At 43.7% G+C, this 24,927-nt stretch overlaps 2 protein-coding genes across 3 annotated transcripts in view; one reads left to right on the forward strand and one right to left on the reverse strand.

Annotated features, from left to right (window-relative positions):
- Positions 1–6,639, forward strand: part of ASPH (aspartate beta-hydroxylase) — a 252,441-nt gene extending 245,802 nt beyond the window's left edge. The window contains exon 25 of one of the 2 annotated variants that reach the window (XM_029223168.1): positions 6,495–6,639. In XM_029223168.1, the coding sequence (XP_029079001.1) occupies positions 6,495–6,510 (16 nt within the window). In that variant the 3' untranslated portion in view covers positions 6,511–6,639. The remainder of the gene's footprint in view (positions 1–6,494) is intronic. The other variant, XM_029223169.1, reaches the window with a different exon arrangement.
- CLVS1 (clavesin 1) overlaps positions 1–24,927 on the reverse strand; it is a 225,284-nt gene that overhangs the window by 33,501 nt on the left and 166,856 nt on the right. The window lies entirely within an intron of this gene.

Consider the following 24,927-nt stretch of genomic DNA (forward strand, 5'->3'; position numbering starts at 1 on the left):
CATTTATCAATAAAGATATAATACAATTTTGAATTATAAACATATTCAAATCATTAAAATTATCTTTTCCCTAGTTTATTTTAAATTAATTTATTTCCTTATTACAAAAAATATACCCATTCTAGAAGAGTACAAAATTGATTAAAAAAATTATTTGAAAAATTAGAACATACAAAAAGATAAGAAAGAAGAAAAGAAAAAACACCTACCATCCTACTGCGAAAGACTATGTTACTTACTATGTTCTATGATTCAGGACAGGCTACATTATGTTATAGTAACACACAACCCCAGCTTTTTATCATTTAAAACTGGAAAGATTTCCTTCTCGTTCACACAGAATGTCCTTGCAGGGTTGGCAGGAGCCGGGCTTGACCTTTTCTCGGCCAGGGATGTAGCCTCCCCGTCTGGAACAGGGCAGCCACAGCTGAGGGAAACAGCGTGGGGAATCGCACCTTAGCTCTTAAGGTTGGCTGCCAGAAGGGACATGCTTTACCTGTCACATTTTACAGGCCAAGCACGTGGCTGACTTCTAGGGTGTCAGGAAGTACAATTCTACCATGTGGCTGGTAAAGAAAAGACCAGAAGTGCTGGTGAACAGCACTAATGATTACCCAAGCTCTCCTTTCCTTCTTCCCTTCCCTTCATTTCCGGTATTCTCTCCTTTTCTTCCTTCTTTGCTTTCTAAAGGGGATCATGTTTTTACATTGGACAACTGATGGCCTGCTTGGTACTCGTGGAATAATATCAAATAATCAGTGTCAAATAATACAAGGTAGAGTTTACAGAGGAGAGGGGAAGACAGAAAATTGCCTTTGTGTAATGACTGGTTTACTGTCTTTAATTCCTCACTGAACAATCAGTTCAGACCTTGCACCTCTTTTTTTTTTCTTTTTCTTTCAGTACGCGGGCCTCTCACTGTTGTGGCCTCTCCCGTTGCGGAGCACAGGCTCCGGACGCACAGGCTCAGCGGCCATGGCTCACGGGCCCAGCCGCTCCACGGCATGTGGGATCTTCCCGGACCGGGGCACGAACCCGTGTCCCCTGCATCGGCAGGTGGACTCTCAACCACTGCGCCACCAGGGAAGCCCCAGACCTTGCACCTCTTCAATTCAGCACATACTTATGAGTGTCGACCACAGGACACACACTGGATTATATTCTTTGAAGCACTTGGCAGAAATGGCCATTGCCACGGCCTTCTGGTACTTTGACTCCTTCTCCCTCCTTCTCCACCTGAGCTCTACTCATGCCCTCGGCTGCTGAGGTCAGGTTTGTGTCCCTTGGTGTCCTTTTTTTAAATTTACAGTCATGCTTCTCTAATATTTTTCTTTGGAATAGTGGTGACACAAGAGGTAGCTTGGAGTCCTAACATCGCTATAATCAATCCTTCCTCTAACCCCCAAGTCACACAAATACATGTTCACACTAGATAATCTAGCAAGCATATCTTCCAAACTAACTAATATTCTCACTCCACATTCAAAGAGTGCTACCTCTAAATCCCTCCTAAATGGAATACTGGCTCAATGATTGACCAGGAAATCTGAAGCTAGGATCCCCTCTTTGCTCTCTGAATATTCAGAGAAGGCTATTCTCATCCATCTGCCTTATTTTCCTACACCAGATAAAAATCAGAGCGTTCAAGGGTTATTAAAATAAGGATCTGATACCCGAGAGTGTAGGAAGTAGGGAGGAGATATGGGGTATATGTATATGTATAGCTGATTCACTTTGTTATAAAGCAGAAACTAACACACCATTGTAAAGCAATTATACTCCAATAAAGATGTTTGAAAAAAAATGAATGAAGGAGGAGCCAGTGACCAAGAGAGTGGTGGGGTAATAAGAAATAGGTCTGAACATGCGGGAAAAAAAATTTTTTTAAGAAATTGGGAAAGCCAGTTGAGTGGGATAAATCAACTAGGAAAGAGAAGGAGATAGAGGAGGTTCTACTGTATATTCTATTGTTCAGAAATGTAACTGTGGAATGAGTATTGGAGATGGGACTTTATTGTGGAAAATAAGAGGGTGAACCAGAGTCACAGCATCATGGATGTGGCATGACTCTTTCAGAGCCGTGCAAGGTACCTGGGCTTAGGACTGAGGTTAATTAAAGAATCAAGATCAGCTCCCTAGAAGGAATTCCCAGGGAGAGGATAACTGTTAACGCCCTGCAAGGCTGATAAATGGGTAACAAGAGAGAGCCTTGTGGTGATGAAGGTGTTCTGTAACTTGACTCCACTGATGTCAATATTCTGGTCGTGCTATTGCTCTGTAGTTTTGCAAGATGCTACCAGTGGAGGAAGCTGAATAAAGGTTGTACGGAATCGCTCTGTATTTTCTCCTACAACTACGTGTGAGTCTACAATTATCTCAAAATAAAATCAAAGAATATGATTACTGTGAATATTTCAAAACTCCCCAGTAGGAGTAGCCATTTTTTTTAAGTATAGTAGAAGCTTTTCCAAGGCTAATCTTTTCTGCCTTATGTGAAGTGTTAAACAAAGAATGCCAAGGTAAATGGTAAGGCACAAGATACACTGCAGGACATTCTCAGGGGCTCTTCTCTCTTTTCTTTGGGAGTCTGGAGCAGCATTAAGTGATTCGTGCCGTCCATTAGAAAAATCCTTCATTTTTAAATGGGCACTACATTTGCACTTCATTTTCACACTGGCACTATTCAAGCATCACTCAGCTGCCTTTTCTTGTGTTTGATCAAGATTTAGGAGCAACACGGTAGAGCCAAAACTATTTCCTCTCTCTTTCCTTGACAATCAGTTACAGATGTTACTGGTGGCAGTTGGCCGAGTTTCCTGCTGGATAATAAAGCACTTACTAGCGATATTCGCTAAGTTTCTAATGCCTGCAGGCAAACATACTTCCAACAGGGTTCAAGACACACCTGACCTCAAAATCACATTGCCTGGCAAGGCTGGGGAGCTCTGCTCAGTCTGGCTGTCTCTAACTCCCATCCTTCCTCTCTTCTTCTACTGCACTTATGTGGAAACCAGAACAGGACCACTCAAATTCACAGATACTATGCCCTCTGCCCATCTATTAAGATTCCTCTGAAAACCAAAGGCAAAGAAGGAAAGAGGGAGAGGATGAGGACATGAGCTGTGTTTTAGACCGTCTGCTTCTTCCCTGTGGTGACTCTGAGTATCTTTCAGGACCTTGGCTGACGGCCTCCATTCCTTCACCGAACTGCATGTATGTAGGTCTGAAGGCAACACGAGGACACAAGCATGAAGTTAGGATTTGGTTCATGTCCTACTAATGACACCCATTTCCCGCATCAAAGCAGACAGATAAAAACATTTTCAGCAGCATAAATGGGCTTCCCTGATGCAAGAGAGCCTTCTAAAAATGCTATATTTCATGGTGATGGGTTTCATTACACCATGTGGTACTCATTAGTGTGAAAGTCACATATCCACCTATTTGCAAGGAAATGGAGAGCTCACGCAGTAACAGTGACACACAGATGCTTTACGTAGCAAGTCAGTAGCAAGCATGAGAGAGAAAAGAGCATGCTTATTCGGACGCCGCTGGGAGATAGCTCCAGCTGATGACGGGCTATGGGTTTTATTTGAATATATGCTCCTAGAAAGCATCATTGATTTCTGAGAAGCTGTACCAACCCAGTGTTCTCTTGAGGGTAGGAAGGGCTTGGGCTTTTTATGCAGGTTCAGATCAGGGCATGCTAAAGGATGAATTTTTTTTTATCTGCAGATCCTAGAACTGTTATAATGCTTTGGCAATTCTCCTAAACAGAGTAAGCAAAACTGGCCTTCTGTCAAACCGGTTCAGACCAAACTCAGAATCTTCCCTGGCTACAACCTAAACAATGTTCCTTGATAATATTTTTCATATTCCATTCTGGTCAACAGTTCACCATGCAGTTATTGAGCTCATCATATGAGTGAAATGCAGGGGTGCAGGGATACAGGACGTGCACTTCTGTGTCCAATCCGTTCATTGTCTGGTGGGAGAGACAGGGAAACTGCGATGCTTCGTTTGAGAGAAAGACACAGATCAGACTTTAGCCTCTGTGGTTTATGGTAGTTTCTTAGAGCAGAGCTAATAAACAGCATAGATAACCGGAGGTGAAGGTCGGGGAAAGCTGAACATGCTGCAGAGGCCAAATAAGAAAGCCTTCTATAAAAGAGCTATCCAAAGATTTGGTGATTAAGAAATATACGTGACTATGTTGGAGAGCCTTCAAGCGTTTATTTGTCACCAGGAGACCCTACATTTTTCTTAGCCCCACTGTTTTCTAAGAATGAGCTTACAGATAATCTCTATTTAAAAAAATTTTTAAAGAAATTAAAAGGAAGGAAAGGAGGCAGGGAGGGAGGGAGGAAGGACGGAAGGGAAAGAGATCAAAAACCATCTATCTCATGGTGCGTGCCTGTCAAATTTTTGCCGAGACAACAGAAAATGTGACTGTAAACTTAAAGAGTATCTTGATTACCCTGATATCTGCCTCACACCTGGTAGGAAAGTCTATAGAGCAAGAAAACCAGCTTTTTTGTGTGTTGTTTTTTTTTTTACTTCCTACTTAATAGAGCGCCAAAGAGGAGAACTGCATTCTTCCTGGACTCTGGCAATCTCATTGCTGGCCAGGCAAGGTGACCAAGGAAGTGACTGTCCTAAAGGAGGTGACCGCTGTTGGGAGGAGAGAAGGGGTAGACTGCAAATCCATCCAGCCTGGTCACTCTGAGTCAGCAGAGCTGAGCTCAAGCAAAGAAAATTTAATTTGCCAGAAAAATCACTCCTGCTTCTCTAACCACAGTAACCTATAAAAGGGCTTCTAGTTGACTATGAAGTACACAATACTTCATCTTCAGGTTTCCCTCAGGGGCCTTATGTGGTAAATAGATGATCGTTGCTCATTATTTAAAAGCCAATTAGTGGAGAAATCCAAATTGCTTGAATCACTGATTTGCACGGGCAATCAATGCCGGAAGATACGATGTGCTTTACCCTTTAGGCCTTACAGTCATAAAACCATGGTGTGTCTTAGAGAAAAAAGCACGGTCAAAGGAACACAGAGGTCACTGGAAGCAAACCTTCTGGCAAATGTTAAAGTTTTAACCACGAAAATATCTTTGGTCTGTAACTAAGCTCGTAATAAGTAAGTGTAGTAAGATGTTAAAGTCTTAATAGATATAATTTAAGAGAAAACATTAAAGTCAGTAAAGGTAATTTAATAGTCAAGAATTGGGCACTTAGTATCTACCAGGAATTTTTACATATGTTACATCATACCCATGACAATTTTATGTAGGTATAATACATGTGTTATAGTGTCTATAATATCCCAGTTTTACAGATGAGGAAACATAATCTTACTTAGAGTAGTTAAAAACTTGCTCAAGTTCACACATCAAGTAAGAGACTGAATGAAGTTGAATCCAGACCTGTCAGTTCTTATAGTTGAAGCTCTTATCTCCTACTGTAGGTTCATATAAACTCCATATATGTCAGCAAAATTTGGATTGTCGACCATCTTCATGAGGGTTTTAAGGGTGCACATGCTCACTAATTGAGATAAAACAATAAACATTTCAAAGCATAAATCTCAAATCCAAGTTAAAATTTCTTAATCTTGCTTTAGCTGCGAGCATTTTAGATGACATTTACAAGAGGACTGTCCTCATGGTTTGAAAGTGCTGTCATTTAAAGAGTTTCAGTTGCTATTAGAACAGAATGAACAAGTGTTCCTAATGAGCACGCTGGAAGTTTTAAAGGTCAACTTGAATTTCTCCATACTGGCCCTGCCTTATGAGGGAACATTGTACTTTTATAGCATAGGTAGAATCATTTTAACATGGCCTCATTCTGTACGAGATTTGAGTCAGCTGAAAATTTTCTTGTATTTGAGCACAATTTATTTTCCAATCACTAGATATACGTCACTTCTCCATATCAAAAGCTAGGAGTGGGGCTTCCCTGGTGGCGCAGTGGTTGAGAGTCCGCCTGCCAATGCAGGGGACGCGGGTTCGTGCCCCGGTCCGGGAAGATCCCACATGCCGCGGAGCGGCTGGGCCCGTGAGCCATGGCTGCTGAGCCTGCGTGTCCGGAGCCTGTGCTCCGCAACAGGAGAGGCCACAACAGTGAGAGGCCCATGTACCGCAAAAAAAAAAAAAAAACCTAGGAGTAACCCATCTCCAAAATAAACAGCAGGGAGGATTCTATTAAGACAAAGCCATGAAATTCACTTGTGGTACTGCCCCTTCCGCCTAGCAGTGGAGTTGGTGGAGCTCACCTGTACCCTGGTCTTCTCCCCTGTCTGGGAACCTGGCTAAACTACACTTCCCAGCCCCCATGTTACAAGATGAGGCATACGACCAAGTTCTGGAGAGCGGAACGTAGGCAGAAGTAAGACTGTAGGTAGAAGTAAGATTCACCACTTCTATACTCAAACAAAATAGATGTGAATCTCCCATGCTTTTTTTTTTCTCTCTTCCACATGGCTGCAAATGAAGAACTCTGATGCCCTAGAAGATGGGGGAGCCCCAGAATGCAAGGAGCCCCAACCTATGAGCCACTTGCTGGAGGAGAGATCTGTGCTTAGTGGAGCTGCCTACCAAGGACAGCAGGTAAGAAGTAAACGTTCATTCTCTTAGTAAAACCAAACTCAGCATAGCTTATCCAGCCCTGATGAGCTCGGCCACTACCACGATGGGTCGGGACATCTGGGCTGCCGAAATGACTTGGGAGTTATCAGCCTGTAGATGATGTTCGCATCCACGTGCTTTGTGAGTGAAGCTAGAGCAGAGATGAAATCTCAGGACTGAGCCCTCCGCTTTGCCATGTTTAAAGGCACAAATATGAGAAGAATCCAGGACAGATATCTGAAGGGTGGCCAGTCAGGCAGGAAAGAGGACAGTGTCCTGGAGGCTGAGTGAAGGGAGCATTTTCAGACTATCTCAGTATTTTCACAGTTGACGGAGCATTCCATGGTGTTGAATAAAATAATGGGCTGAATAAAATGCAGGTTGAGAGCTGTCCCTTGAGTGTGGCAATAGGAAGGTCCTGCCTTCAAGGAACTTACCCTCTATTTGGGAGGGAGGGAGAGATAATAAACCAAAGATAGAGGGGAAAAAAAGCTAGAAGGTGCCACGTTGGAAAATAAACAGGGAAGAAGGCTAGTGAATATTGAGAAAGGGACCTGAATTTTAAAAAGTTGATCAGGCAAGGCCTCATTGAGAAAATCACCTCTGAGTAAAGACTCAAGGAGATGTGGGAAGCCAGCCATGTGGCTGCCTGGGGCTAGTATTTCAGGCAAAGGAAACAGGAGCAAAAAGCCCGTGGTGGGAGCATCGTCACCACCTCCACAGAAAGGGATCATTAAACTAGCATTTCCCAAAGTAGGCACTGCAAAATATTATTCTGCAGGGTCTCCTCGTACAAAAAGAGGATTCCAAATGAAACACCGCATTCTTGGCCTTCTCTTAGGAAGTAAAAGAACATGTTGGTCTATTTAATTAAAGCCTTTGAAAAAGTCTGGTAGCAAAGGAACCAATTGAACTTTGTTTAACCTTTTGTTTCCTATGCGTTTTACAACATAAGATCCATTTGGGGGAGGTTATCTATTAACCAAAACTAATATTCTAGAAAATCCACGAGGGAAAATATTGGCCTTCCTCACCTCTCTGTGTAAGTCAGAAAACAATGTACTACTTCAGGTACTTGGATCGGTCAGACTTGAGTTGGCAGTGTGACAGTTTGAATATTGTCAGATACCATTTTAAAAAAAGCTACTATGAAAGTCATATAGTTATAGGGAGCAAACATGTGATTTCAAGATATTGCTTTATCTGCTTTTAAAGTTTGAACTGTGCTTTAGTCACTTGAAAATCTGTATTAGTCATATTTCACCCAGCTTACCCGTGTTCTTGAGAAAAAGACGCCCTGCAACTTTTTGCAGGAACAAAGAACAGAACTGACTCTCCTCCTGAGACATCCGTCTATATTTCCATCCCAATTACTTGATCTCAGGTCTGGGGAAAGAACCACGCCACCCATTAGAGTTTAAATGGTACCTATGTTCGTCTGAGGTTAGGAAAGAGCAGAATCTTGCCTTTAAACAGGACCACATTAAGCACTGATTTGGTGTCACCTTGAGAGCAGGGCACCAACGGTAGCAGAGCCTGTGGAGACGGCTGACAGGTCATTATGACCTGGGATCCCAGAGAAGAGCCAGGCTGGACCTGAACAGAGCCCAAGTCTCCTTTCACACAGGCAGAGAATATACTGCTTCTTACTGCCTAGATAGGGTTGCTGCTTTCCTGGATGAGAAAAACAAAAAACACACCATGAACGTGGAGGGCAAATAACTGATCTTGGGGAATTTTTTTCCCTTTCTTTGAAAAATTACCTCATTACTTCTTTAAGCTCATCTGTCTGCCATGTGGAATGGGGCCTAGTTTGTCTTATAACCACTTACTGCACTACCCAAAGGAAATTCTCCCTAAATCCCAACACAAGTACCCAAATGGTGCCATGAAATGTAATGTTTGATTTAAGCATCTTAGCGATCTCATGCATTCATATATTTATGATTTATAAATGCATCTGCAAAAGAGTGTTGGCAGTTATGTAGACTTTACAAGAGTTTTATGCACTTATTTATATGTTGCAGTGGCCTAAGTGCTATTTTAAGGGTACAACTTAAAAATCCCAATCAGTTGGGCTTCCCTGGTGGCGCAGTGGTTGAGAGTCCACCTGCCGATGCAGGGGACACGGGTTCGTGCCCCGGTCCGGGAAGATCCCACAGGCCGTGGAGCGGCTGGGCCCGTGAGCCATGGCCGCTGAGCATGCGCGTCCGGAGCCTGTGCTCCGCAGCGGGAGAGGCCACAACAGTGAGAGGACTGCGTACCAAAAAAAAAAAAAAAAAAAAAAATCTCAATCAGTTCTCTAATAAATATTGACCATTATAAATATTTGAGTGATTTTTATCATGGACACAGCAGCTTACAGGGACAGTTCTTTTAAAGATGATAGAAATGATCCCAGAGGGAATAACAGCTCACCAGCAGGACGTGTTAGATTCTAAATTCTACTGCTTGTGCTTTTAACTCAGCTATGAGAATCTTCAGGAATTTAAGGGCCAAATGAGAGAAGATTATTCCCGATAAAATTAGATATTTTCTACCTCCATCATTATAAAATACCTTGGGGAAAATGGCTTTCCAGTTTTTTATTAGTAACACAAATTCTTATAAGTACTTTATATTTTATACCAGCAAAACCACTAATTTATTGAAAATTACATCATTAAGGTATTCCATTTCAGATTAGAGCTTCCAGAATTACCTATTATCTTCAAGAAAATTCTTTTAATGCTATCATACACACACACATATCTGCAGGATAACATCTTCAGGGATTATCTGATCGTCAGGGAGTGTCTCAATCAGCTCCATGGGGAAGAATGTGTCTTTTTGTATCCACACAGTATTCAGATTTGCTAGCCACATCCCCTCTGTGGACTTCGACTTAAGAAATGGGAATCCTCCACTTGCGGGAAAAGATTCTAGGGATCTTACTCAGGATACTATAATGTTTCCTCCTTTGTACTTAATTTTAGTTAACATTTTATCCACTAACTCCAGCTCTGTAATGGACTATTAACTCAGGATAAAAATTCTTATTTTGCTCTCTCTCCCCTTACACACACACACACACGTACACACACACCACAGACCCCAGTGCGTAATTGGTATATGTCTACCTTTCGGCTTTTCTCTTCCGTGTTTATAATTGAGGCCTCCCAAATTTAGGATTAAATGAATTCAAATTTACAACAACAGCAAAAAATTCCAACGTCAGCCTTGTCAGCAAGCTGTGACTTATGTGGGTGTTACCTCAGGGGTGAGAGCGAATCCCCACCCCCTTCTACAAGCTGCAGATCCATCATTAAAGAATCATGCCTCTGCCATAGAGCCGATCTCCTGGTAAAATAAGGACGCCACTGTCAGGGTAACACTTCAGTTATTTTTCTCCCGTTATTGCCCGGGAGCAGATCTGGAGCTGTTTCGGATGCGAGGTTTGTGTGCATCTGTGCGCTGAGGGTGCTGATGGGGGCGGAGTGGAGGATGTGAGTGTCGGTGGCAGAGGAGAACTGTAGGGCTGAGAAGGAAGCCTGCAGAGGAAGGTGGAAGAGCGCCAGCTCTCCCTGCCTCAGCACCAGCTCTGTTCCTCCAGTGGCGTCGCCGAAAGGCACGTATTCATCGACACCTTTGAGTACCCAACACTGTGTTTCAGGGGCAGCACGGTGGATGCAAACTCGCCTTCAGTGAGCTCTGATTCCAAAGCCACAGGCAGTACAACCTTGGGCAAGTTGCTTCATCTCTCTGGGCCTAGTTTGCTGCTGGTAAAACTCTGCAGGAGATTGTGAGGCTTCACTGGATCAGAGTGTGTCATCCGCTGTGTCTGGCAACCGGCATAGGCCCTGCATGTCCCCTCTCGTGGCAGTAGGTGTGGGCATGCCCAGGTGACCTGGCTGCTTCTGCATGCCAAGCCTGTCTTTCCGTTGCATCCTTATTTTCCCCAGCTTTGTCAGTGATATCTCACGGGGATTGTGTGTGTCCTGGGCCTGTTTAACCCAGGGTAGGTCCATCACTCACCCTCCCCTCCCTGAGCTAGAGTGCAGGGTTTCTGCCCCTGCACCCAGGCCACCCTCCCAGGTTCCTTTTCAGCCAACGGGGAACTCAGAGGTGGGTGGGATGGGGGAGAAACCAGGGCATTTCCCCCACATGGTTCCAGCTTGGGTGGCCTCTCCTCCAGGCTCCTGTTCCCTTGGGACACGTCTGTGTGGGTTCCGCCGCTGGGTCCCAGGAACGCTTTGTCTTTCAGCCTCAGGTAGGTCTCTGCTTCCGGTTCCTGCTAATCTCCAGTTTGCCCCATCATCCCTGTTTGTCTTCTCAGATTGGTGTACCCAATTCCCTGTGTTAAATTAAGTTACCTCTGTTTAAAATACTTATTGTTTTCCTGGCTGGACCCTGACTGACACATGGATGCTGTGTTATGACGTTACTGAATTTTTGCCTCTGGGTTGGAGACTCACACTGTGGAATTTCAAAGCAATGGACTTGAACCCTCACAGGGCCAACTTAGCTCGAGCAGCCTGGTGAATTCAGCTCTACACATCAGCACAGAAGACACGTGTGTGATCCGTCCAGGTAGGACCTCTGTTTACCCCTGGCCACAGACTGTGTTGAAACAGGGAGCTGAAACTCCTGTAGGAAGGACCGAAGAGAATTTTGAAGACCAGAGAACCCCTTCCTGAGACGAGCGATTCGTATTCTGCGTTTGGTGAGGGGGCAAGACGTCCCATCAAGTTTAGGTTAAGTGGTCGTAAACAACTTCTGGGAGCTTGCTGCTAGATCACAACATCAAGTGACGTGTCCCCAAATGGAGAGGACAACTCTTTACCAGCCCTGTTAGATTCTCTGCATTTCTTAATCTTATTTCACTGGTAACAGGGACAAAATTACTACTGGAGTATTCATAATCTTCACCCATATAAACCTTCTTTACCGCTCTCCCCACCTCCACCCACTTCTAGGAAGGAAGGATGCTCTTGCTAAGTGGGTTGGTTCCAGGCTCTTTTCTGCAGTGCAGACTTAGGATAATGAGTGAAAGAGAGGGAGTCAAGGAAGCCAGAGAGGCTGAGTCTGGCACTGAGAAAAAAGCCAAGGGGCAGATGCCTACAAAGTAGGTGCCCATCGAGTGAGGGGAGAGACTTGGGGACCGGGGTGAGAGGCTGCAGAGAAGCAAGGTGTACAAGAAGATGGGCAGACAAAGAGAGGTGATTTCGTGAAGTGTTGTTGAACGTAAGTTACATCTCCCTTAAAGCTCTTTGAAAGATGCAGATAAAAATCTGATGTACTGTAAAATGAGTTTTAGTGGTTGGATTATACTTTTCAAACATGTTTTACCTCTATACCAGACGATATGGGTACCTAAAGTTTATTCGGTTTACACGTTGTCGGCTGTGCGCAATTAACCCTTTCAGTGATACTGTCTTGTCCTCTTATTGTTTCAGATGTGTGTGTGCTGTCTTTTTGGCTAGTCAGAGAGCTGCTAAAAACTGCCTTTTAATTTATTTATTCACGTGACAAAAATTAATTTGAGAGCCTGCTGTGCGCCAGGCTCTGTGTAAAACTCCACTCTGCCCATGAGGTGCTCACAGCCCAGGGAGGGAGACAGAAAACACAGCCCGCGTTGTACCATGGGGTAAATGCAATGATGGACATGAGGATACAGGGGAGCACAGAGGAGGGATGCTGCTTTCAAACACCTGGCCCAGAGCCAGGCACATAGCAGGTGCTCAGACACAAGGCACATCCAGTGAAAGAGGGTGCTGGGCTGGACACCAAATGCAGGGACATAGCCATACCAGTTGTCAGGGGCCCAACTCTCCATTTAACTATTATAAAATGGGAGTCAGTAGAAACAGTGGCTCAACCCACAGCTTTCTACCTGACAGCTAAACCAATTCCATGATTTGTCATGTATTAACAGCATCAGGACACAGTGGTGGTGCGGAACAGGGACACACTGGTCTCTATTCTCAAGGCAACCTCATTCTCTTTAGGAAGATAAGACAGACACGGAACACAATTAGCAAACATACAAGGAAGCAATAAAATCATGAGCTAGAAGTGGCTAGGTATTGTGGGAATTGACTGTCAGGTAAGCCTTTCCTACATCAAGGAATTCATGCAACAGAAATTAATGCCTATAAGAACGTTTTGAGTATATTAAGGTGGCACTACGGACCCCCAGGAGGAGGGAGTGTGTGTCGGGATGATGAGTGTAGGAAATGATGGATTGGTGTTCATGGGCTGTACCCTGGTTGGTTTCCCACTGAAATAGAATAGAATCGAGGCAAAGTGTGAGATGGAAGCAAGTCAAAACTCTTCACTTATATCCTGTGGTCTCCTGTTTGGAGCCAGGTTCTAACTCTAAATAGACTTGTGAAAATGTATTCACAGCTGTATAGGGCCAGAGATACCAAATGATGGTGCTCTACCAGCTTAAAACTCTAGCTTCATGCAAAATGGAGTTGTATCAGATCTTTCATCCGTCAAGCACAGAAAAGAGAGCTAGTCTGTGTACTCTGAGTTTATCTCAGAGAAGAACCATATCTCACACGCAGAACTGTCGACTCTCTTCCCTCTTTTACACCCCAGACAGTATTCAATAAATATGTATAGAACAAATGAATAAGAGAAACCACCACACCAAAAAAGTCCACTGTCTATTCTAATCACAAAAACATTCAACTCAGCCTTTAAGGTGACTTTTCCAATTGAAATGAAGCCACATGGGGTTTGGGGGCAGGGGTACTGAGTAGTGAGTGCCATTAGGTACAGAGTTTCTATGTAGGGTGATGAAAATGTTCTGAAATTAAACAGTGGTGATGGTTGGACAGCTCTGTGAATAAACTACAACTCACTGAATTGGGCACTTAAAAGGGGTTAATTTTGTGGTACGTGAATTATATTTCAATACAGCTGGTTTTTTTAATCATAGTTGAGATTCAGTCTCGATGAAATACATTATAACTCGAGAATCCAAATACACCTCATTGTGCATAGTGTAATCAGTTAGTTTTATTCTTGAACATAAGGAGACTTATAATCCAATGAAAATTATGACCTTATGAGAGAGAAAAAATTATTCTGATGAAATATGAAAGCACTTTAAACTGAAGACCAGCATGTAAATGAGCAGGAACTTATTAGCTGAGAGCTGCAAATATTCTGTGTATCAGAGAATGGGTAGTTGGGTGATTGGTTCATTTGGTCTCTCATCCAATGAACATTTTTAAAGAAATCTGAGTAGCAGTACTCTTCTAGGATCCTGAAGAGCTGTCTCATCACTGGCTGAATCAGTGAGCAACAGAAAGGTTTGCAATTCTCTAATACCTTGTGTATACACTACATCCCAGGCTGTATAGATCTGTTTCCTCTACAGCAAGACCTGGGGCTCTCTCAGACGAAAATTGGAAGAGAGTTACACAGCTGTTACAGAACTGTGTTCATCTTGACCACAAATCCTGATGCAAACAGAGAAATGGACGTTCTTTCCTAGCTGTAGTGACTTTCCTCTAACATTTATGGCCCAGAACTACCATCAGCTCTCTATCTACCTGGCATCCAGTGTAAGCTTCAACGAACTATAGCTGATAGGCAGTCCAGTGCCTCTAGACACACGTGGTTATTGAACAATTGAAATGTGTCTCATCCAAGTTGGGATGTGGTGTCAGTACAAAATACCCACCAAATTTTGAAGACTTAGTACTAAAAATCTAAACCATCTCTTTAATAGATTAAAATTTGTATTTTATGTTGAAATCACACTCTTTTGGATATATTGGGTGAAATAAAAATATATCACCCCCTCCCAATGTAGCTTTTTCTTCCCTGAGGATGAACAGCAAAGAACTCAGTTAAAGAAAGGTCAGCCTTGTGAAGGCAACAAAGAATATAATGAAAAGGGGTGAAGAGAGAGGCATGGCAAGTCTCTGCTCACTAACTTGTTATAACTGCTGTCATAACTGGGGGGAAATTATAAGAATGAGGTTTGAGGTGTTCATCTAAACCCTTCAGTCCTTCTGAAATGTTAACACCATTTTATAACCAAGACTTCTTTCTGGAAGGGGAATCCCAGCTGACCACAGGCAGACTGTGTAGCTGGGCATTAAGAGCTAGATCTCACACATAGGTTAATGTAACCGCTGCTGCTACGTACAGGCTCAACTGGACATTTGAGGCGATGAACCAGCTGCACAAGGATGATCACAAACTACTGGAGCCCCTTGCCAAGATGTAAGTAGCCATTTTTAAACTATATTCTTCATATACACGTGGATAAGGAGCTCATAGCATAAAATGTAGGGATTTAATCTTCAGGATACATTCCCTGTGCATTTCCTTTATGTGAACAGTTCCAACTGAAAAAGAAAACACACGAATCTTCCAGAGTAACTCATATGTGCTTCCAGCTCTTTGCCGTCAATAATCTAACGAGACCCACCGTGTCTGGGTGGAGGTATTAGAGACACAGCGATCAAGTGACTGGGTAGCCTCCCTTGAGAGAGACACAGTTTGATAGGGGAAGGACCCAAGAAAGCAGATAACTGCAGCAATTTTACACATATTGTCTAATACTTGTGATATTTGACTCTTCGTGGATGTAGGAGAACATGTGCCTTTTTGTAAGTAATTAAAGGCAAGTCTATGTAACCTACTGCCTGATTAACAAAGCTTCTACTGCTGCGGGAGAACAAACGAATTATCTGCTAATTATCTTGCTTTAGAGGTTAGTCCAAGCCACTTTGGTGTCTATATATTTGTGTCTATGGTTATTTGCTGCTGGTGATATAGAACAAACAAATGAGGAGTGAGTCTTTTGTGAGGTACTCTATGCCCAACGCAGCTATTGGTCAGGGGAATCTCTGTGCTTTGCCCACAACCCTTGGTGCCCTGGAGTCTTGGCTCTGCAGGAAGAGTAAAACCTTTGTGAAGTCCCCGTGTTCACTGAGAGGCACTCATGTAGATAATAATGGCAGACAGTTTAGGAAAACAGATTAATTATTACGTCTGACAACTTTGGGGAAAAAAACAGGAGCTCATTTACAAATTTGCTAATTAGTCCTCTCCATTGTGACACAGAATTCAACAGGTATATCTGTGTATAATGCAGGATGGCTTTATGTGGTGTGTGTCTGTGTGTCTATGTGTCTGAGTATAGACAGAGATGGTTTGTGTTCTGGAGTCTCGCGTAATAATCTTATAAATCATTGCTGAATGTTCCCAAGTCTCTGCAGATTACTCCTGATTTGTAAATGAGACGCCTTTGCTACATACAGAAAATCAATGTTGTCATATTTGCAAATTAACCATTCTAATCCTTGGTATTGCTCAAATTACACTTCCGTCTTAGTTCAGTCCACTCTCCTGAGAGACACTTTGGTCAAACATGGTTTCCTCTTAGGTAGTGGAAAGGGAACATTCCTGGTAATATTTGAAAAACGTAGTTGTTTAGTCAGCACATGTATTCGGATGCCTCTACTACCTGTTAGGTAATAATTCTATAAAGAGGCAAGAGGACAAGGGGGCACAGATGAAATCTCCCTGAATAGTGTTTTCAGAGAACTTACATAAGAAAATCATTCTTTAAAAAAAAGAAAAAATATTCCATTAATCTGAATCAGGCTAAGAAAATGGCTGTTACTCGTTGTATCATTAAATATTAGGTTTTGCTTGTGTGTATGTGTTTGGTGGCCAATAAACAGACTTCACCGTACACTTAGAATCTTTATAAAATCCATGTGGGCAGTACACATATGCCCGTCTTGTAGAACGTGGAGCACAGTAACTTTTCCCCAGTTTTATAATTGAACATTTATATTTTGATATATATTTGGTTAGATTTAGGACACATTCCCCTTACTGAAAAACGTTTTTAAGCACAATTATATAACACCACACAGATTGCATTTTGGAAGATACTTATAATTAGGTGAGAAAGGAAAGCCTGTGTCCCTTGCAGGGAGAAATCCCTATAGAATATTATCTATGCTGGTCCTGCCCTAGAAAAGATGTAAAAGTCATGATGAGATTGTTTTGAGTAAGCTAATTAGCATCATTAGTTTAACGTGTTCTGCGAATTAGAAAAATTTCTAAATGGCCTGACTTGAAGAATATTTTAATTTTTAGTACTACTACATAATAAGGAGCTGTAACTCGGCACAAGTTACAGCAGTTTGACGCTTATTCATATGAGTTTTGGGGTGACACTAGTTAATAGAGAAATAAGCGCCTGGCCCTGATGCCACAGCCTAGGAGAGGAGGTAGCAGGGAGGGGACCCGTGGGAGGTGGTCTTATGTGCAGGGCAGGGCCGGTGGAGGAGGGACCACACAATGCAGGGCACATTTTGCTCATTCTGGTAATGCTTTGAGATGCACTTTTTTTTTTTAACATCTTTATTGGAGTATAATTGCTTTACAATGGTGTGTTAGTTTCTGCTTTATAACAAAGTGAATCAGCTATACATATACGTACATCCCCATATCTCCTCCTTCTTGCATCTCCCTCCCACCCTCCCTATCCCACCCCTCTAGGTGGTCACAAAGCACCGAGCTGATCTCCCTGTGCTATGTGGCTGCTTCCCACTAGCTATCTATTTTACATTTGGTAGTGTATATATGTCCATGCCACTCTCTCACTTTGTCGCAGCTTCCCCTTCCCCTTCCCTGTGTCCTCAAGTCCATTCTCTAGTAGGTCTGTGTCTTTATTCCTGTCTTACCCCTAGGTTCTTCATGACATTTTTTTTCTTAAATTCCATATATATGTGTTAGCATACGGTATTTGTCTTTCTCTTTCTGACTTACTTCACTCTGTATGACAGACTCTAGGTCTATCCACCTCATTACGAATAACTCAATTTCATTTCTTTTTATGGCTGAGTAATATTCCACTGTATATATGTGCCACATCTTCTTTATCCATTCATCCAAAGATGGGCACTTAGGCTGTTTCCATCTCCAGGCTATTGTAAATAGAGCTGCAATGAACATTGTGGTACATGACTCTTTTTGAATTATGGTTTTCTCAGGGTATATGCCCAGTAGTGGGATTGCTGGGTCGTATGGTAGTTCTGTTTTTAGTTTTTTAAGGAACCTCCATACTGTTCTCCACAGTGGCTGTATCAATTCACATTCCCACCAGCAATGCAAGAGTGTTCCCTTTTCTCCACACCCTCTCCAGCATTTACTGTTTCTAGATTAACGTAAGAAGGTAAAAGAGAAGCCTGATTTCCAACTCAGCTTTGGAGTTCCCTTGGCTGGTGAAACAATTACAGGTCCCCGGAGGCCACCAGCCTTCAATGAGTCAGCCAATTTTTTTCCATTGCTTATTCAGAGGCATCCTCAGATCTCTTAGAGAAAATTCCCTATTTTCCCTCATTATTTCCTTCCATATTTTCATGAAAACACTTCTTAAAGATATGGTCCCATTTGTAGTCTTGTTTGTACCTTCATTTGTTCCTTTTTAAATTCATTAATCTATTCATCAATTCTTCCTACATTGTCATCCCACTCTCATTGGTCAGTCACTTGCAGTGTGCCTGGTGCTGGGGGCAGCCATGGATCAGGTAGTCCTGGGTCCCCTCTTCCCCAGCCTTGGGCCCTCATACTGCTTCCACCGAGGCACTCTCCATGGACGCTGGACAGATGGGACAACTCTGGATTCTATGCAACAAAATTACTGACTGCCTTTGTGTTTAGTAAACTCACATATTCTTTCACTCAGTTTACCTCTCATTGGTGTTAGAAAGAGGAAGCTGAGTGGCGACTACAGTTTACCAAGCTCTTTTAGGAATCTGATTTCATTTGCTTCTGAAAACAATGTATAGAGTAGGAAAAAGGCTTGTTGCAGAATAATGTATATATCATAAATTTTAATACAAAAAAATCCTCTTTATTTATTTATGTTCGTATGAGCAAGGAGAAAGAGGTGGAAGGGTGTACATTGGGGCTGCGTGTTTTGCCTGTATCAGGAGGGAGGGCATGAGGGGGAAAGGGAGAAAATCAGCTTTGCCTTCATACCGTTTTGTTAGCACTTGTTTCGTTATGTAAACTAAGCATGCAGTACTTCTGTAGTTTGAGAGATATCAGGTAAAAATTTTACACTTAAAAAAACACAGAAATAATCCTATGAAGTTGAGATTAGCAATACCTCATTTTTATGGGAGAAGAAATTGAATGTGGGGAAAGCAAGGGTTTTCCTCAAGTGATAAGGCCAGAAACAGAGCCAGGCTCCATTCCAAACCTTCTGGTTGAGAGGACAGTGAGATTCTGTCCCAAGCAGCTGTTTCCTTTCCATAGAACAAACACATCACAACTTGTTAGGATTGCGGGCAGTGTACCGAAGCAAAGTAAAACTCTCTGTACTGAGGGATAAGACGTTTTGACTGAAGGGATAAACAGAAGGCCAGTTGGCTCTGGATGTGATGTCGGACTCCACGTCGAATACGCCAGGCTCTTCATAACTTCTTTTACTTTTCTTCTACCAAGTCCAGAGACCCTCTAAGAGCTCCCAGCTGCCATCAAATGTCTCTCAGGGCAGAGGAGCCAGTCTCTGGCACAAGGAAGTAGGTTAAGGGATTGACCAGGCTTTTTTGTACTCGTCAGGGTCTAGCTCAGGGGTCTCCAAACTTTTTGATAACGTATACTTATGTATAAATTGAATGTGTGGATAAAATCTACGAAGTTAGAAAATAGAAATTTTTCTTCCTATACATCAGTGGATCATCTTTTTTTTTTTTTAACATCTTTATTGGAGTATAATTGCTTTACAATTTTGTGTTAGTTTCTGCTGTATTACACAGTGAATCAGCTATACATATACATATATCCCCATATCTCCTCCCTCTTGCGTCTCCCTCCAACCCTCCCTATCCCACCCCTCTAGGTGGTCACAAAGCACCGAACTGATCTCCCTGTGCTATGCAACTGCTTCCCACTAGCTATCTATTTTACGTTTGGCAGTGTATATATGTCCATGCCACTCTCTCACTTCGTCCCAGCTTATCCTTCCCCCTCCCCGTGTCCTCAAGTCCATTCTCTATGTCTGCGTCTTTATTCCTGTCCTGCCCCAAGGTTCTTCAGAACCCTTTTTTTTTTTTTTTTTTTTTTTTATTTACATTCCGTATATATGTGTTAGCATACGGTATTTGTTTTTCTCTTTCTGACTGACTTCACTCCGTATGACAGACTCTAGGTCCATCCACCTCACTACAAATAACTCTATTTTGTTTCTTTTTATGGCTGAGCAGGTGGATCATCTTGTGCACCATCTTGGGGCTGCTAGTCTGTCCCCTTCTTAATGACAATTCGTGTGCTTCATCACTTTGAGGATGAAGATTGATGGCCACTTGTTGGAAACGCTTTGCATATCTGGAGAGCAAACAGCATGGACCGTGTACTGGCAGCCATGGACGGCTCTTTGAGAGCTGAGTCCTCCAGTTCCTGGAATTCTGTAGCTCTGCTGGCATTCCAGCAGCTCTGCCTTCCTGTGCACAGGGGTCCAGACATTCCTGATGAGCAACTGATCATTCTGATGACTTTGAATAGAGGTCTACACCGTGGAATGACTTAGCCATCACCATTTGAAAGACAATTAAGAATCTCCTAGGAGGGACTTCCCTGGTGGCGCAGGGGTTAGGAATCCGCCTGCCAATGCAGGGAACACGGTTTGATCCCTGGTCCGGGAAGTTCCCACATGCCGCGGAGCAAATAAGCCCGCGGGGTGTAGAAAATAAGTTAAACCCCATGCCTGGTAATCAGGCCAATTGTTCCCGGCTGGGAGAACTAAAGCAGAGGCAGGTGCTGTGAGGGGGAGCTGTGTTTGACCCTCGTCCGACTGGTGTGCAGGAAGCTGCCTGTTTTCCTGCACAGACAGGCTCAGTTTAATCAGATCAACTCTCAGCACCTTAATGATGGTGTTGCTTTCTTTTCCTCCATAGCTTCTTTCTCCCACAGCTTTTCTCAGTTGACTGTGGGCTGGTGACAGCGATGGTAAAGGTAGGAGCCGGTTCCATACATCAATCTTGAAACCTCAGACCCCATCCACCGCCCCAGCCAAGGAGGAGGCCATTGCTCCATCTCTCGAAAAACAATTTGAGACCTGGAAGTTCACAATAACATCTTTGTTTGTTAAAGATGTCTCATTCTTGAAACTAACAGTAAATCAACTACAATTAAAAAAAAGTCTCAATTCTGTTCTCCATTTCATGTCATAAAAATATCCCAGGAGAAAAGAAAAAGAATGGAAAATATGAAAAATAAGTTTTCTGATAAATTCCAGATGAAGCTTGAGTACCCTGTTTTTCTTCATTGCCTTTTTTTGTGTGTGTGTGTGTGTGGTACGCGGGCCTCTCACTGTTGTGGCCTCTCCCGTTGCGGAGCACAGGCTCCAGACGCGCAGGCTCAGCGGCCACGGCTCGTGGGCCCAGCCGCTCCGCGGCATGTGGGATCTTCCTGGACCGGGGCACGAACCCGTGTCCCCTGCATCGACAGGCGGACTGTCAACCACTGTGCCACCAAGGAAGCCCCTTCATTGCCTTTTATAACCTATTTATTGTGTAAAGTCCCCTGCAGATCCCATTTCAGTCACGGGGCCTTTTTTGCCTAATTGCATGAACTCCCAGGTTAGGCATTTCTTTCTCAGAACTCCATAGCATCTTGGGCACACCCTTATTTTCATACTTCTCACTCTTCTTTGTATCAGTTTATATATCTATCATCCCTACAAAACTGCGAGCCACTTTGGGGCAGAAACGCAGATTTATTTCTTTTTCTTCCCTGCACTCTCTCATTTTACATTATGTTATATTATTATTATTTTCTGGTGGCCTAGCACAGAACGCTCAGTGTTTGCTGATTGACTAGGTCCCCCCAGGGTTAAGTTACTAATCAGTTATTCAAAATTAGAAATTAAGTTTCCAGTAAGTTCCATGTTCAGAATGGCAGTTACATTACTGGCATCATTAATCACTCCCTCCAAGTATGTATTTGTGATCAAGGAGACATATTAGCTATGAGTAGCCAAAAGCAATTCTATTGCAATATTAATGGAGTACAGTTGACCCTTGAACAATGCGAGGGTTAGGGGCGTCAACCTTCCACGCAGTAGAAAATCTGGTATAATTTGTAGTTTGCCCTCCATATGCGAGTTTCCTCCAGATGGGCAGTTCTGAATTTGGGGGTTCAACCAACTCCAGTCCTGTAGCAGTTTAGTATTTACTATTGAAAAAAAGCCGAGAATAAGTGGTCCCTTGTAATTCAAACCTGTGCTGTTCAAGGGTTAACTGTATATCCTTTGCATTCTGTGAATGTTGCTGTAGCATGTAATTTGCCCCATAAAATAAATCTTTGACCAGGAGTTTCAAACAGAACTCAAAGGGGTTGAGAAGTCGATCCTGGGCTGAGCCAGCCTGCTCATGGTTAAGTGACACGCCACACTGCCAGACTTGCAGTACCCCGAATTCAAGGGCCACAGCAAAATGACAAATTGTTTGTCATAGCCTTGAAGCATCAAGGCCTTATTTACACACAAACTAAATCAAAATATTAATTCCAAAAATACACAAAAACTTCTGAATGTAAACCAGAAGGGCAAAAACCAAAGAGGAAGTAATAGGTATCTGTTATAAGTGGGGAATAAAAAAAGGTACAATTAAAGGAGAATAAAGAGTTGCAATTTAGAGACTATATATAATTCTGACAGAAAGGTCTAGAAAAGCCTAGGGAAATTTCAAACTTCCTAAACTAGGTCTTAACTCCTTCAGTGACATTCAAGGCCCTCTGAACAATAACTCAAACCCAGGTCTGAGCCTTAGTTCTGCACCCCCTTTTGTGTGGCCCAGTCTTGGCCACTCTGGCCCCAGGGTTCCTCGCACAGAGGGTTCGGCTGGCCCCGGAGCCACACAGCCTGGCGGTGCTGGAGGAATTGGGACACCACTATCCCTGAGGACACTTGGGCTTTGCACAAGTAAGTTCCACTCATCACGATACCACGATCGCCTCTCAGCACCATCCCCACCAGTAATTGATTCTTACAACCCCGGGCAGATGCCAGCTCAGGGCTTCCGTGAAAATTCCTCCTGATTCACCAAGTCCCCGTCAATCCTCCTTATCACAAAACCTCCACTGAGACGCCCAGCACGTGTGGTCGTTTGCTTTTCTAAATCTTCACAGTATTTCCACAGCTTTCATGGCACGTCTCATAGTATGTGTGTGCTTTTAAAATACGATTTTAAAATTAGAAATAATTTGAAACATGTGTTTTGTCTTAATTACTGGTTTACCTATTCCCATCCCCACCAAACCATCACTTTCTCTGAGGGTAGCACTTTGTCATTCCCTGCTTGTACCCCCAGGACCCAGTGTGGTATGAACCACAGAGAACGCCGTGTCCCCTTTGCTAACAAGGGTGGGAGCGGGTGATGCACAGTGAGGGCCCTTCGGGGGCTGAGCCTTCCTGGACGCACAGCTGCTTCTTTCGGGGCCCACAATGTTGGCTGAGGTGCAGGGAACACGTGGCTCTGTTTTTCTTGGATAAGGACAGAGCCCGGACAGAGCTGCGCTCAGCCCTGGGGTCAGGCAGGCTTCTTCTCATTCCTCCCCCCAAAGGGCTATCATTCTGAGCAAAGTGGGAAAGACTTGGAAGAGAAAGGGAGAGTGGATGAGAGCGAGTGAGAACGAGGACACTGAAGGAGGAGTGATGAGTGAGAGTGAGTGCGCGAGGGGGCGAGTCTGTGAAGGGGTGAGTGTGTGAGTGCGTGTGAGTGTGTGAAGGCGGTGCTAGTGTGTGAGGGGCAGCGTGTGAGTGTATGACGGGGTGTCTGTGCGAGGGGGAGAACGAGTGTGCGAGGGAGTGTGAGGGTGTGAGAGGTGTGTGAGGGTGTGAAGGGGTGTGTGAGAGGAGTGTGTATGTGTGTGTGTGTGTGTGTGTGCGCGCGCGCGAGGGGCGGCCCTGGGCGGCAGAGCGGCGGGAGGGCGCGGGGGGTGGGACCCGGGGGCACCGCCTTCCCACCCGGACCGCGCCTGCGCCCCGCCCTCCTCGGCCCCGCCCCCTGCGCGCGCGGGACGTGGGCGCTGCTCCCTCCGTGGCTTCCGGCGAAACGCGGCCCCCGAGGCCCTGGAGCTGCCCCAGGACCGGTGAGAACTGTTAAGAGTGCTTCTTTCAGGTTCGACCTCTCTGTCTCCGTCTGTGTCTCTGTCTCTGACTCCCCGGCTCCGGAAAGGCGGAGAGGCGGCCCGTTCCCTCCTGTCTCTGCAGGTGTCAGGTCGGGACACGGCGGTCACTGGGTGGCGCTGCTCTGGGATTCCAAGTCCAGCAAGCTCTGGAGCCTGAAAAGCACTTTTTTTTCCAGTTCATTTTCTTTTCTCTAATTCCGACCCGACCCCGTTTTCCTTTCTGCCTGACTCGCTTGACGTATGTCTCTATCTCCAAAATATATTCTTGGGAGCCTACATTTCTCTAATCCATCTATAAAAAGTTAATGATTATCTGCTCCCCAGGACAACTTTTAGGATCTAGATCCAACAGCCTGGAGGGCAGGTGTAAGTCCTCGCACATCTGAAAGCTTTCAAAAGCACTGCATTTACCATCTTACAAATAAAAGCACAGAGAACGGAGGAGAAAACAGTTCTTTGTGCCCACAAACAGCAGCTTTAAGGGTAAATCTGATGGGGAGAGGTGGGGCAGGTGTGCAGAGAGTAGAAGCAGAGTGAAGGAGGCTGCTCTCAGGGAGGCCACGTGGCTTCTGAACCAAGAAATCATACAGTCAGCTTCGGAGAATCAGATCTATTTCTTTTCATAGCCTATACATTTATATCGAGTAGAATTTCTCAAAGGAGCTAAATCTACTGGATATTAAAACATTTTTAAGGCTCAGTAGTTAAAACGGTGTGGTATTTATGCATGAAGAGACCCAAGTATATATGGCGTATGATGAAGTGGCAAGTATAATCAGAAGGGTGGAAATTAATGTGTCCATAAATTGTGTTGGAACCAGACAGCCTTCTAGGAAAACAACAGCAGAAACCCACACTGTGCAGTAGGATAAGCTGCAAAAATGTAAATGCAAAATAAGCCCTGAAATTTTAGGAGAAAATCCAGAAACCACACAAAATTGATAAATACTATAATTTTAAAAATGCTCTTATCTAGCAAAACCAAAACAAAGCAAAAAATCCTGCAAGTAAAATCAAAAGATAACTGAAAGAAAACTATGGGAAATATTTGCAATTCATATGACAAAGAGCTAATCTCCCTAATGTAAATTGATAAAACCACCAACATAATAGAGGAAATGGGAAAAGGCTATGAACA

The sequence above is a fragment of the Monodon monoceros genome, unplaced genomic scaffold (assembly GCF_005190385.1).
Source record: "Monodon monoceros isolate NGI ecotype Baffin Bay Population unplaced genomic scaffold, NGI_Narwhal_1 Super_Scaffold_14, whole genome shotgun sequence".
Lineage (NCBI taxonomy): Eukaryota > Metazoa > Chordata > Mammalia > Artiodactyla > Monodontidae > Monodon > Monodon monoceros.